Source organism: Felis catus, chromosome B4 (assembly GCF_018350175.1).
Source record: "Felis catus isolate Fca126 chromosome B4, F.catus_Fca126_mat1.0, whole genome shotgun sequence".
NCBI lineage: Eukaryota > Metazoa > Chordata > Mammalia > Carnivora > Felidae > Felis > Felis catus.
In genome coordinates this window covers 51772921-51786246 of record NC_058374.1, presented here as the reverse complement: position 1 = coordinate 51786246, position 13326 = coordinate 51772921, and the positions used below count along the sequence as shown (strand labels likewise).

The following is a 13326-nucleotide window of genomic DNA, read 5'->3' as shown; positions in this document are numbered from 1 at the left end:
ACATATCCACTGTTTTCTGTAGAGGCAAAGTCCTCCTGTGGCTTGCAGTTTTATAGGCTCGGAGCCTCTGTGAACACTAATTATTCCAGGATCTAATCCTCCCACATATTATGTTAGATTGGTCTTTCAAATACTATTTTAATTTAAATTTGAAATTAGTGACTTTGAAGAAAGACATCTGCTATTTTTTAGACTCTTCTTACATCAAAATATAAGTAGCTAAATAAAATTTTATAGTTCTTGGAATGGTTATAAAAATATTTTCAGTATTCCTTTCTTTTTTATAGACCTCTTGACTTTTCCCATTTCTTAAAAATGTCAGGCTAAAAGTTTAGAGTGTTGATTTTTATTCACTTGCAGAATAATCATTTCCATCAGTAAAAACAGCTTAGCAAAACACTTATGCCTCAAAAAATGTTTGTGTGCGTGTGCTACCATAATATTTGGATAAAAAATTGAAAAGAGTTAAATTATTTTTGTTCCTGTAACTGTTTCTTAAGTGTGGGTACATGTATGTTTTACCTTTTGCTGAAGTCTCTGAATTTTGATGAAAATTCTGAAAAAGAAAAATAAGTGCAAAGACAGAATAGTTATTTAGAAAACAAATTCACAAAACAACCAAACTGATTATATCCAGATCTAAACACTGAAATTTCTCTTGCATCATAAAAAGACAAAATATTTATTGTTATCATGTATCAATGTTGCTTAATAAACAGAAGGAAGCTAAATTATAAAGTAAAAGGAAAGCATTCTGAATGTTTTAATAAACAATCTAGGTTTTTTGACTGAAAAAAATTTAGAATAAATTCAGCCTGTTTAGTGTTTTTTTTAAAAAAATTTTTTAATGTTTATTTATTTTTGAGAAAGAGAGACAGAGCACGAGCAGGGGAGGAGCAGAGAGAGAGGGAGACACAGAATCCAAAACAGGCTTCAGGCTCTGAGCTGTCAGCACAGAGCCCAACGCAGGGCTTGAACTCACAAACCATGAGATCATGACCTGAGCGGAAGCCGACGCTCAACCGACTGAGTCACTCAGGCACCCCAAGCCTGTTTAGTGTTATTAGAACAGTTCTATATATATTGGCTAAACTCAGTTCCTTCCCCAGCAGTAAATAAGTTTTTGAAATAAGTGCATTTTAATTCTTTCTGTGTAGTATGTCCAGTTCTTATTATTAGCAGTTATTATTAGTTCAGTTGCGAGCTTTGGGCTGCTATGCAAAGAGGGCTGGATGGAAGTGGGCAAAATCAAGGGCACCTGGGTGGCTCAGTTGGTTAAGGGTCAGACTTTGTCTCAGGTCATGATCTCACGGTTCATGGGTTTGAGCCCCCTCTCCTGGGATTCTTTTCCCCTCTCTTTCTCTGCCCCTCCCCTGCTCATGCTCTCTCTTTCTCAAAATAAATAAATAAACTTAAAAAAAAATCAAGTGGGCAGAATCATACAGATTTATGATATAGTTTCATTTCTTTATTTTTAGGAGATTTAAAGAAACTGACAGTAAAACACTTGTGACCATATTCTAAATAAAACAGTACTATCTGAAATTATATTTTTTGTCATTTTAGTTCATATTCATTAGTATGGTTTTATTACTTATTTGCTTGTTTGTTTATTTGTGTTTGTGGAGACCTAGAATTACTTTAGTGGTTTAGGATTCACTGGTTATAACTTCATTATCATGAAAACTATATATAGAGATACACAGATTCACAAAACTGAGGTTTCAGTCCGAAAGCAAACATAATTTTCTAATATGTCAAATCCATTTTAATTGGCACTACATTTTAAAAAATTTTGCTTTAAGTTTGTTTTTAAAGCCCAATTTCTCAAAGGATAATCGTGGTGTTTTTTTTTTTCTTGTAATCAAGAACTTGCTACAATATTCCTTTTGAAAGAAAACACTTGTATCATGTTTAAAATTTAATTAAATTTATATATACCTTTTTCACTTAAAAGCATTGTTCACGTGAACCTTTTCAGAAGCATTTCTCTTAAGTACAGTATTTCATCTGAGTGTAGTTTAAACCACTAGGCTTAACAATTGCACATAAGATCTTCACCTCACCCATGTGGATGAGACCATTAAAGATGTTAGCCTGACTTAACTAGAATTCAATTTATTCAGAAATATAAACTTGTATTTTAAAATCACCATGACATCCACCTACAGCACAATGTGTAAGACCATATTTTTCTCTTTGTGTTTCATTTATTGTATGAACATGTAATGGAAATATGTTATGTGAGATTCTGGAATAGAATTTTGAAGGATGGAAAATTGTTTCCAGTGCTGAATAAGAGTATAACTGCATTTGTGATATAATTCATCATCTTGCCAAAACTTACATTTAATAAATACCTCATTACTTCTCTGTATGGCAGGAAATAGTCTCTTGCAAGTTGACCAAAAAAGGCAGCCAAGAGAAAGGAAAGATTTTCAAATTTGAGTTTGTTGGCAGAAGATTCATTTTTCTCAGTATTTTTTTAATCTTAGGTTCATGGTGGTTAGACAGACTGAGGTGCTTTGGCATTGTTAACTGCAGTTGGTTACTGCACAAATTCTGAAAATATGTACTTACTGTTTGTGCTAGCATTCTTATATAGGTGGGCTCTTCGATTAGGATGGTGAACATGTTTGAATGAAGGTGATGTAGAATAAGTGAACTTTTAAAGTGTGCTCAAAATAAGTAGAATCTGTTTATTTTATTTTTATTTATTTATTTTTAAAGTAGGTTCCATGCCCAGGATGGAGCCGAGCTCAGGGCTTGAACTCAAGACCTTGAGATCAAGACCTGAGCTGAGATCGAATTGGATGCTTAACTGAGCCACCCAGGCACCCCTAGAATCTGTTTATTAAGGGTTTTAAACTGTCTGTTTTTCCCATTGACATATATGAAATAAAACTGGTAATTGTCAACTGTTTATTTCTATGTGTCAGTAATCACATATAAGTTAGTGCTCATAAGTATATAAGATAGGTGAAATGTGATTATGAACTTTTCATAAGAATTATAATTGTTCAGTTTTCCTAGGATTCACTTTCTCTTTGAAGGATTCTTTTGGCTTCAGCTATATTGAAAATTTGACATTTCTGAGAAAATTGCCATTTTTGTTCTTTTAGGGAGTTTTCAAAAATGAATGTTTTAAGATAAAGCTTTTGTATCTTGTAATATTTTTAACGGCATTTGAAGTGCTTTATCCTAAAATGAGATTTTCCTCATTCTTTGATCAGTTATTTGTTTGTATTGATTCACTGAGAGCCGAACATAAACATTGAAGCACAACCAAGTGGTTTTAGCAGATGGAGAGACATGTGTTCACATTCATGCATGTGGTCTCCTCCTCTGGCAAAGGTTCACATTTGTCATGATGCTGGCTATAATCAGTAGTCGTGAGATAATGACCTACGTGGTGCTTGTGTGAATTAAAACCTTCATGTTGGCTATATGGGGAGGAATCTCAAAAAGTACCACCAGCACCATTCCTACTACCTTCAGTAATAATAATGACTTATGCAAGAAACAGTATCATTTGGACCTTTATTAACATTATTTGTAACACAGGAACCCTGTAGATTCTGCTGTTTGTTTGTTTGTTTATTTATTTATTTATTTATTTATTTATGCAGTGAGGAAAGCTGAAACTCAGAGATATGAATTAATTTTCCGAAGGATGTTCAGCTAAAAACTGGTAGATATTGAGTTCAAATCATATTTGCATGACCCTAAGCTCTTTGTATTTTATTGCCAGCTCTAGGTGCTTATAATGTCTCCCAAATGTGATACTGTAAGAGAAATTAGTTGCTTGTTGAAAGTTAACTCTCACTACCTTGTTATCTCAGAAAGGATATCCTTGAAATGTCCTTCTTAGCATCATATAATTCTTAAGTTTTTGAGTTCATCAAAATATTTATTTTCACAACATACTGATGATAGGCTTTTGGCGACTATGTAGAATTTTCCCACCCTAACACAGAATAGAAAAATATGACCAGATTAAATGTGGTCACTTCAAATTTTTTACCTTGTTGTCTTTTCTGAAGACCATGGATATTAATATGTACATACAAAAACAGCTTTGGAGACTATATAGTTACTTCATTTTCTTCTACTGGAAGGTGTAAGAGTAGATATTTTCCCATTAAGAAAAATGTAAGGAAATGAACACATATTAATTTCAGACATCGAATTTTGATATTTATTGATTATATTGTTTAAATTTTGACGTCTTCATGCTTTGTAATTTTAGCTTTTAATGAATGTTTATCTGGAAAATCTTTTGATAGGATGATTCCACTGCTCCTGAGTCATCACTGTCCCTATATGTAATGCAAACAAGGTATTCAAATTTCTATATTCATTATTATTCTATAATTACAAAAATAAGTTCTAATTAAAATAAGACATAGAAAGTCCAACATTTGAAACAATGATGATGATTTATATATATTAATATAATTGTCCACTTTCTAAATCAGTCCTTTTGAAATTTCAAGGTTGGCATATTCAAGATAATATAATCTGTGCTGTTCCTTTCCCTTCAGGTAAAGAATGAATGTGATCACTCTTTCTTATTAAGTTTCACATATATTGAGGAAGAGGCCTAGTTTCAAATCTCTGTTTGGCCACTTATTAATCCTCTGTACATGAGCATTCTAAGCATCTGATTTTAATAATAAAATTAACATTAAAACACCAACTTCATGGTGTATTGTTGGGAGGATGAACTGAAATGAAATAAAAGTGAAATGAAATGAAGTAATAAATAAGTGGAACTATTTTATTATTGCAGTGTACTATCAAGTATTAGTTATTATCATCATCCTATCTTTCTGCTTCATCATTTGCTAAACTAATAACAAGATTTAATGGATTATTGTGACCAGATTTCCTAATCTTTTTCTTGGGCAATAATCACACCTGTAATTCTATATTAGATTTCTGAGATTAAAAAAAAAAACATATAATACTTATTTTTTTTAACTGGAAAAAATGGTATTAATGCATTACATATAAGCAGTATGCACTGCAAATTCAGCAAAAGATACCACAAAAAATTGGTTTTTCCTATTTGTGTGCTTGTCCACATAAGCATGGATACTTACTCCTGAATATACTGGTGCACATGAAAGCCATTAATAGTCTATACAAACACTTGTGAATGTTATATAATTGTTTCCTCTAGGTAGGATAGTAGGATTGATTTGAGTCTCACTTGGAAGATACATTGCAGTTACAAACTTCAAAGGTGTAAGAAATTTCCTTTTAATTTAATTGAATCCTTTTGGTATAATAATCTATTTGGTGTAATAGAATCAAGTTTCCATTACCCCCAAATGATTGAAATATTTATGCACACATACACAGACACACACACACAGTAGGCAAAATTCTTTCACTCTTCTTAATTATTGAACTCAGGTTTAAAATAATTACTGTCTAATAAATGAGTATATTTACCTCTGCATTTCTCTGAAGAGTTAGATTTAGTTCATTTACAGCATCTGTAATTTGTTTGGTCTCCACACACCCCAGAACACTGCATATATTTTTTACTTCTTCAATAATATTATCTACATTTTGCTATGGATGAAAAATAAGAAAATGCAATTTAATTTGGATGCATTTTAAGTCTTTTCCAGATTAAGAAAACACAACTACTCAATTATAACATGGAAAAGAAAAATTTATGAGTAGTTCATGTGGAAAAAGCCTGTTATTTTATTTATGTGAACTCAATATGATTCTTCAGAACAGCTAAATGACAGTGGGAGGGAATGATACATTCTTTTGTTTTGTCTTCCAGAACAATGCAGAGGAGAAAAATTTGTCATCAATCTTCTCCAATGTTCAAAATAATTTTAAGATATGATTAATATCTAAAGTACTAGAATGCTGCTCCTTCAGAGTCTATGTTACATCAAATATTTCCTGAGATAAGCTTGGAATATAGCACATAAAATAACAAAGCTGCATTATTGTCAGTATTCACTAACTCAAAGAGTCACAGAGATAGAAAAAATTTAGCAAACTCCTATGTAATGGAACATTCATGACTGCTTGCATACCTGTAATGTGGAAGAATTCTCTACAGACAGGACAGTCTATCAATTTTTGAACAAGTAATTGTTACAAAGATTTTTCTCATATTGAATCAAGATGAATGTCTCTAAGTTTGCAACCATTTATTCCAACTTATCATTCCAGAGGTACTTACAGTAAAGCTAATTACCTTTTCACTTGAACAGTCATCAAATACATGAAAATGATTATCATGTTTCCCTTTTCTTTTCTTCTTTTTTTTCAGGCTAAAATTTTCTAGTAACATCAACTACCTTTATGTACATTAAACTACAGTCTTATTATGGCTTAGGTCTCAGTACTTTGTGTACTCCATTTGTGATCCAAACTCCCTTTTCCATCTAAATATTAGATGTTCTGAAGTGTTAACATAACAAGCTTTCCATTTTTCCTTCTTATATATTTTCTTGGCCAGGTGTCACCTCTATGAAAAAATATGCTCAAATCTAGCCTGAAATCCAGTGCAAATACACAGTCTCCTGAAATCCAGTGCAAATACATGCTTGATATCTGAAGAATCTCTCATATGATGGATCAGCCATCATAGGATTTGTAAATTTTAAGCTGATTATTCCCCTTTTACCAGCACGTATTTATGTGTGTGTATATATTAGAGGAAACTCCATGGTTTTCGAGTTTAGAAAAGTGTTCCCTTATAGTGGTTTTGCATTTGCTTCTGCCTGTGTCCAAAATAGTCACTATATTCTGGCACAATTTTTTGGCATAAATTCTTACTATCGTGTAAATTAATACTTCACAGCTACCCAGACAATTTTTCAGGTAATCATTTTCCTCACTCAAAGCTCCTGGGCAGAGAGAGGCTTTCTCAAAAGCTCTCTTGGTCTGTAGGCATTGTTTTTCTTCTCTCACTTTTTACAGGTGACAGTCTATCCAATGTCTGGGATTTATTCAGAGATTTCAGCTCCATATATACCCCTTTCTTTACTTCCCCCTTTGAATCAATATTTTGGTATCCTTTGGGTAAACACCTAGTAGTACAATTGCTGGGTTGTAGAGTAGTTCTATTTTTAACTTTTTCAGGCACCTCCAACCATTTTCCATGGTCCTGTACCAGTTTGCATTTCCACCAAAGGTATAAGGGGGTTCCCCTTTCTCCCCATCCTTGCCAACACCCACTGTTCTTGTGTTGTTAATTTCAGCCCTTCTGACAGGTGTGAGGTTGTACCTCGTTGTGGTTTTGATTTATATTTCCCTGATGATGAGAAATGTTGAGCATATTTTCATGTGTATATTGGCCATCTGTATGTCTTCTTTGGAAAAATGTCTATTCATATCTTCTGCCCATTTCTTAACTGGATTATTTGCTTTTTGGGGTGCTGAATTCGGTAAGTTCTTTATAGATTTTGGATACTAACCCTTAGCAGATACGTCATTTGCAAATATCTTTCCCGTTTCCATTGGCTGCCTTTTAGTTTTGTTGATTGTTTCCTACACTGTAGAGGTTTTTATCTTGATTAAGTCCCAGTAGTTCATTTTTGCTTTTGCTTCCCTTGCCTCCAGAGACGTGTCTAGTCAGAAGTTTTTCCAGCCGAGGTCAAAGAGGATGTTGCCTGTGTTCTCCTCTAGGAGTTTTATGGTTTCCTGTCTTACATGTAGGCATTTCATCAATTTCGAATTTACTTTCATGTATGGTGTAAGAAAGTGGTCCAGATTCATCATTCTGCATGTTGCTGTTCAGTTTTTCCAACACCATTTGTTGAAGAGACTGCCTTTTTCCATTGGACATTTTTTCCTCCTTTGTCAAAGATTAATTGACCATACATTTGTGGGTCCATTTGAGGGTTCTGTATTATGTCCCACTGATCTTTGTGTCTGTTTTTTGTGCCATGTTTTTTTGTGCCAATACCAACCGTACTGTTTTGATGATTACAGCTTTGTAATACAGAGTGAAGTCTGGAATCATGATGCCTCCAGTTTTGGTTTTCTTTTTCAACACTACTTTGTCTTTTGGGGTTCCATACAAATTTTAGGATTGTTTGTTCTATTTTTTTTTTTGCAAAAATGCTGGTAGTATTTGGATAGGGATTGCATTAAATATCTAGATTGCTTTGGGTAATAAAATTATTTTAACAATATTTGTTCTTCCAATCCATGAGCATGGAATGTTTTTCTATTTCTGTGTGTCATCTTCAATATCTTTCATCAGTGTTTTATATTTTACGGAGTACAGATCATTTACCTTTTTGGTTAGGTTTATTTCTAGATATCTTATGGTTTTTGGTGCAGTTGTAAATAGGATTGATTCCTTGATTTCTATTTCTGCTTCTTCATTATTGGTATGTAGAAATGGAACAGATTTCTGTGCATTGAGTTTGTATCTTGTGACTATGCTGAATTAGTTTATCAATTCTAGCAATTTTTTTTGATGGAGTCTTTCAGATTTTCTACCTGGAGTATCATGTCTTCTGAAAATAGCGAAAAGTTTAACTTCTTTCTTGCCAATTTGGATGCCTTTTACGTCATTTTGTTGTCTGATTGCTGAGGCTAGGACTTCCAGTACTATGTTAAATAACAATGGTGAGAGTGGACATCCCTGTCTTTTTCCTGACTGCAGAGGAAAAGCTCTCAGTTTTTCCCCATTGAGGATGATATTAGCAGTGGATCTTCATATATGGTTTTATGATGTTGAGGTAAGTTCCCTCTATCTCTACTTTGTTAAGGTTTTTTTTTTCTTTCAAGGATGGATGCTGTATTTTGTCAAATGCTTTTTTTGCATCTATTGAGAAGATCATATGTTTCTCATTCTGTCTTTTATTAAGGTGCTGTATCACGTTAATTTGTTTGCAAATATTAATGCATGTTTGCAAATATCCATGCAGCCCGGGAATAAATCCAACTTGATTGTGGAAAATAACACTTTTAATGTAATGTTGGATTAGATTTGCTAGTATCTTCTTGGGAATTTTTGCATCCATGTTCGTCAGGGATATTGGCCTGTAATTTTCCTTTTTAGTTGGGTCTTTGTCTGATTTTTGAATCAAGGTCATACTAGCTTTGTAGAATGAATTTGGAGGGTTTTCTTTCCATTTTTACTTTTTTGGAATAGCTTGAAAAGAGCATGTATTTATTCTTCTTTAAATGATTGGTAGAATTCCCCTGTAAAGGCATTTGGCCCTGGACTTTTTTTTGTTGGGAGATTTTTGATTACTGATTCAATTTCTCTGCTGATTGTAGGTCTGTTCAAATTTTCCATTTCTTCTTGTTTCAGTTTTGGTATTCAGTTTTGTATATTTCTGGGAATTTTTCTGTTTCTTACAGTCTACTCAATTTGTTGGCGTATAATTTTTCATAATGTTCTCTTATTATTGTTTGTATTTCTGTGGTGTTGGTTGTGATCTCTTTTCTGTCATTCATGATTTTAATTTTTTGGGTACATTTTCTCTTTGAAAAGTCTGGTTAGGGGTTTGTCAATTTTATTAATCCTCTCAAAGAACCATTTCTTAGTTTCCTTGATCTCTTCTACTGGTGTTTGTTTGTTTCTGTATCACTTATTTCTGCTCTAATCTTTATTATTTCCCTTTTTTCTGTTGGCTTTAGGCTTTATTTACTGTTTCTTTTATAGCTCCTTTAGGTGTAATGTTAGGTTTTGTATTTGACACTTTTCTTGCTTCTTGAGGTAGGTCTGTATTGCTATACACTTCCCTGTTACAACGGCCTTTGCAGCATCCCAGAGATTCTGGACTGTCATGTTTTCATTTTCATTTGTTTCCATGTAATTTTTAAGTTCTTAAATTTTCTGGTTGACCTATTCATTCTTTAGTAACATGTTTTTTAACCTCCATGTATTTGTGGTTTTTCCAAATTTTTTCTTGTGGTTGGCTTCAAGTTTCATAGTGTTGTGTTCAGAAAATATGCATGGTATGATCTTAATCTCTTTGTATTTGTTGAGGCCTGATTTGTGACCTAGTATGGGATCTATTCTGGAGAATGTCCTATTCCTATGTGCACTTGAAAAGAATGTGTATTCTGCTGCTTTAGGTTGAAATGTTCTGAATGTATCTGTTAAATCCCATCTGGTCCAGTGTATGAGTCAAAACAATTGTTTCTTTATTGATACTCTGTTTAGATGATATGTCCATTACTGTAAGTGGGGTGTTAAAATCTCCAACTATTGTTGTATTATTATCAATGACTTCCTTTATGTTTGTTATTAATTGATTTATATATTTAGGTGTTTTAATTTGGGGGCATAAATATTTACAAGTGTTACATCTCTTGTTGGATATTCCCCTTTATTATGATATAGTGCTCTTCTTCATCTCTTTTTATAGTCTTTGCTTTAAAATCTAGTTTGTCTGATATAAGTGTTACTACTCCAGCCTTCTTTTAACATATAAGTATGATAAATGTTTCTTCATGCCCTCACTTTCAATCTATAGGTATCTTTATGTCTAAGTGAGTCTCTTGTAGGCAGCATATAGATGGGTCTTGGGTTTTTTTTTGTGTGTTTTTTTTTTTTTTTTAGCCATTTTGATACCCTTTGTCTTTTGATTAGAGCATTTAGTCCATTTACAGTCAGAGTGATTATTGATAGATATGAATTTAGCCATTTAGTGTAAAGTGGTTTCTCGAGATTTTCTCTGTTCTTTTCTAGGCTTTATTGCCTTTGATCTTTCTTTCCCACTCAAAGTGTCTCCTTTAAAGATATTTCTTGCAGGGCTGTTTAGTGTTCATGAACTCCTTTAGTTTTTGTTTTTCTGGGAAACTCTTTATCTCTCCTTATATTTTGAATGACAGTCTTGCTGGATAAAACATTTTTGGCTGTATATTTTTTCCATTTAGTATGTTGGATATATCATGCCACTCCTTTCTGGCAAGTTTCTGTGGATAGATCTGCTGTTCACCTGATTTGTCTTCCCTTGTAGGTTAGGGATTTCTTTTCCCTTGCTGCTTTCAGGTGTTTTTCCCTACCTCAGTATTTTGCAAATTTTACTACGAAATGTTTTGGTGTTGGCTGGTTTTGTTGATTTTGATGGGAGTTTTCTGTGCCTCCTGGATTTGAATGTCTATTTCTTTCCCCAGATTAGGGAAGTTTTCAGCTATAATTTGCTCAAATAAACTTTCTGCCCCTTTTTCCCCCCTCTGCTTCTGGGACTCCTATGATATGAATGTTATTATGCTTTATGGTGTTACTGAGTTCTCTAAGTCTACATTCATAATCCATAATTTTTCTTAATCTCTTCTTTTCAGATTCATTATTTTCCATAATTTTATCTTCTGTATCACTTATTTGTTCCTCTGCTTCTTCCATCCTTGGAGTCACTAAGCCAGTCGGTTTTGCATCCCAGTTATAGCACTTTTGGTTTTGCATCCCAGTTACAGCACTTTTTATTTTGGCTAACTAGTTTTTAGGTCTTTTATCACTGCAGTAAAGGGTCTCTCTGGTTTCTTCTGTTTCTCAAGACCAGCTAGTATTTTATGATTATTGCTTTAAATTCTGGTTCCAACATAATACTTATATCTGTTTTGATTAACTCCCTGGCCATGATATATTCTTGTTCTTTCTTTTGGGATGAATTCCTCCATCTTGGAATTTTCTCTAGGACTCTATCTTTTGTGTATCAGGAAAGCGTGTGCCTGGTCCCGTTTCCACTAGAGCTGAAGTTTTGCAGTACTCTATGATCAGTAGATCTGGTGCATATGGGAGGTTTGTGCTGGTCTTCTGGGGAGGGGTCCCCTGCCGCTCTGGATCTCAATCAGACTTGCCCTAATAAAAAAGCCACCTTGCAGAGTGCCAGGGGGTAGGTCTTGGCAGTAACTGGTTCAATCCTCCACTGTGTGTGCTGTACTGCTCCCTAAAGATTGCTGTACTGATAAGAGGGGTAAACAATGGCATCAGCCCACTCTCTTCCCCAGGGAGGATATTTCCTGCCCACCGCTGTTGAGGAGGTCTTCACAGAAGGGGGAACAATCTCTTCCCTTGTGACCCAGGCTTCTGTCAGACCCCTGCCTTCACCCTGTCTACGTTTGATCTGTCTGAAGGCCTGTTGGTGCACTGTTCCTCCGTTTTAACTCAGATGAGTGGCTGGGTTTCAAAACTCCAAATTTTAGGGACTTAGTGTGGGGCAGACTTGTGCTGATACCCTAGGGGAGGGTCTTACTCCCTTGTGGCTGATAATGGTTTCTCTCAGAAAAGCAGTTGTACGACTGGCAGGGACTTGAATTTTTATGGTAAAGCCTAGCAAAACAGCCAGCATCCAGGTTAGCTGCCCTCAGCAGGTGTCTCTGCTTATATGCTAGTGAATGAAGCAGCTCCGTGGCACCCACTAGCTCTTTTGTCCCGAGAGGCATTGCTGCCTCTTCCAAATGTACTGCAAGAAGGGGAACTGTCTCTCCCAGAATGATCCAGGAGATCCTCAGAGCATGCTGTCCACTCCTGGGCCTCTGCCCTCATTCCGCACAGGAGACCCCTATGCCTGCCATGCTTGACTCTGGCAATGGCACAGACTTCTAAAACTTCAGACTTTTAGCTCTGCTGCTTGTAAAATCTTGCGATAATCGGTCCCTCTCATTTTCCCAGTCAGCATTGTTTTGGGGAAGTGTTTTTCTTGTGCAATCCCTGCATGCTGCTTTATCTTTCTCTATCATTCCTTCTCTCCCCTCTCTCCATGATCAGGGCTCCCTTCCCTGCACAGCACCTGTGATTCCTTTCTCCCCCAAATCATATCTCCACACCTCCTGCATTCCACAATGTGACCTCCTTTTTCCTTCTAGTTGTACAGTTTGTTCTCTCATTCCTCAGATCAATTTCCTGGGTGTTCAGAATTATTTGATAGTTATCTAGCTGTGTTCAAGAGACATGGCAAGCATAAGGTCCTTCTCCTACTCCACATCTTAACTCTCTCCCCACTTAAGCAAAAATTTAAAAAGTTGAACTATACCACATGGTGAGAAGATGGGGCAATGGGAACTCTCATCTGTTATGAAATATGTGTGACCCTATTAAAAAGTGTCTATGACCCTAGGTATATACCCTAGAGAAATTCTTGATATTAGCTCAGGTGTACATCAACAGTGGATTACATAAATAAATTGAGGTTCTTTGAGCTAATTGAATACCATACATCAATGAAAACAAAGCAAAACCACATAGAACAAGGTGGATAAATCTGAAAAACAATGAGCAAAAGTTATATGGCTCAAAAAGTACATACAGTTTTATTCTACTTATGGAGACATTAAAAAGGAAAGCTAAAATGTATATTTCTAATGAATGCATAGATA

At 34.7% G+C, this 13326-nt stretch overlaps 1 protein-coding gene across 5 annotated transcripts in view; it reads right to left on the bottom strand.

The window, feature by feature from the left end:
* The window catches only part of PIK3C2G (phosphatidylinositol-4-phosphate 3-kinase catalytic subunit type 2 gamma), a 347688-nt gene that overhangs the window by 255067 nt on the left and 79295 nt on the right, over nt 1–13326 (bottom strand). For 4 of the 5 annotated variants that reach the window (XM_006933551.4, XM_045061454.1, XM_019834592.3 and 1 more), the window contains exons 9-10: nt 5461–5583; nt 523–556 (exon numbers count right to left, since the gene is read on the bottom strand). In XM_006933551.4, coding sequence (XP_006933613.3) covers nt 523–556; nt 5461–5583 — 157 coding nt within the window. The remainder of the gene's footprint in view (nt 1–522; nt 557–5460; nt 5584–13326) is intronic. The other variant, XM_045061453.1, reaches the window with a different exon arrangement.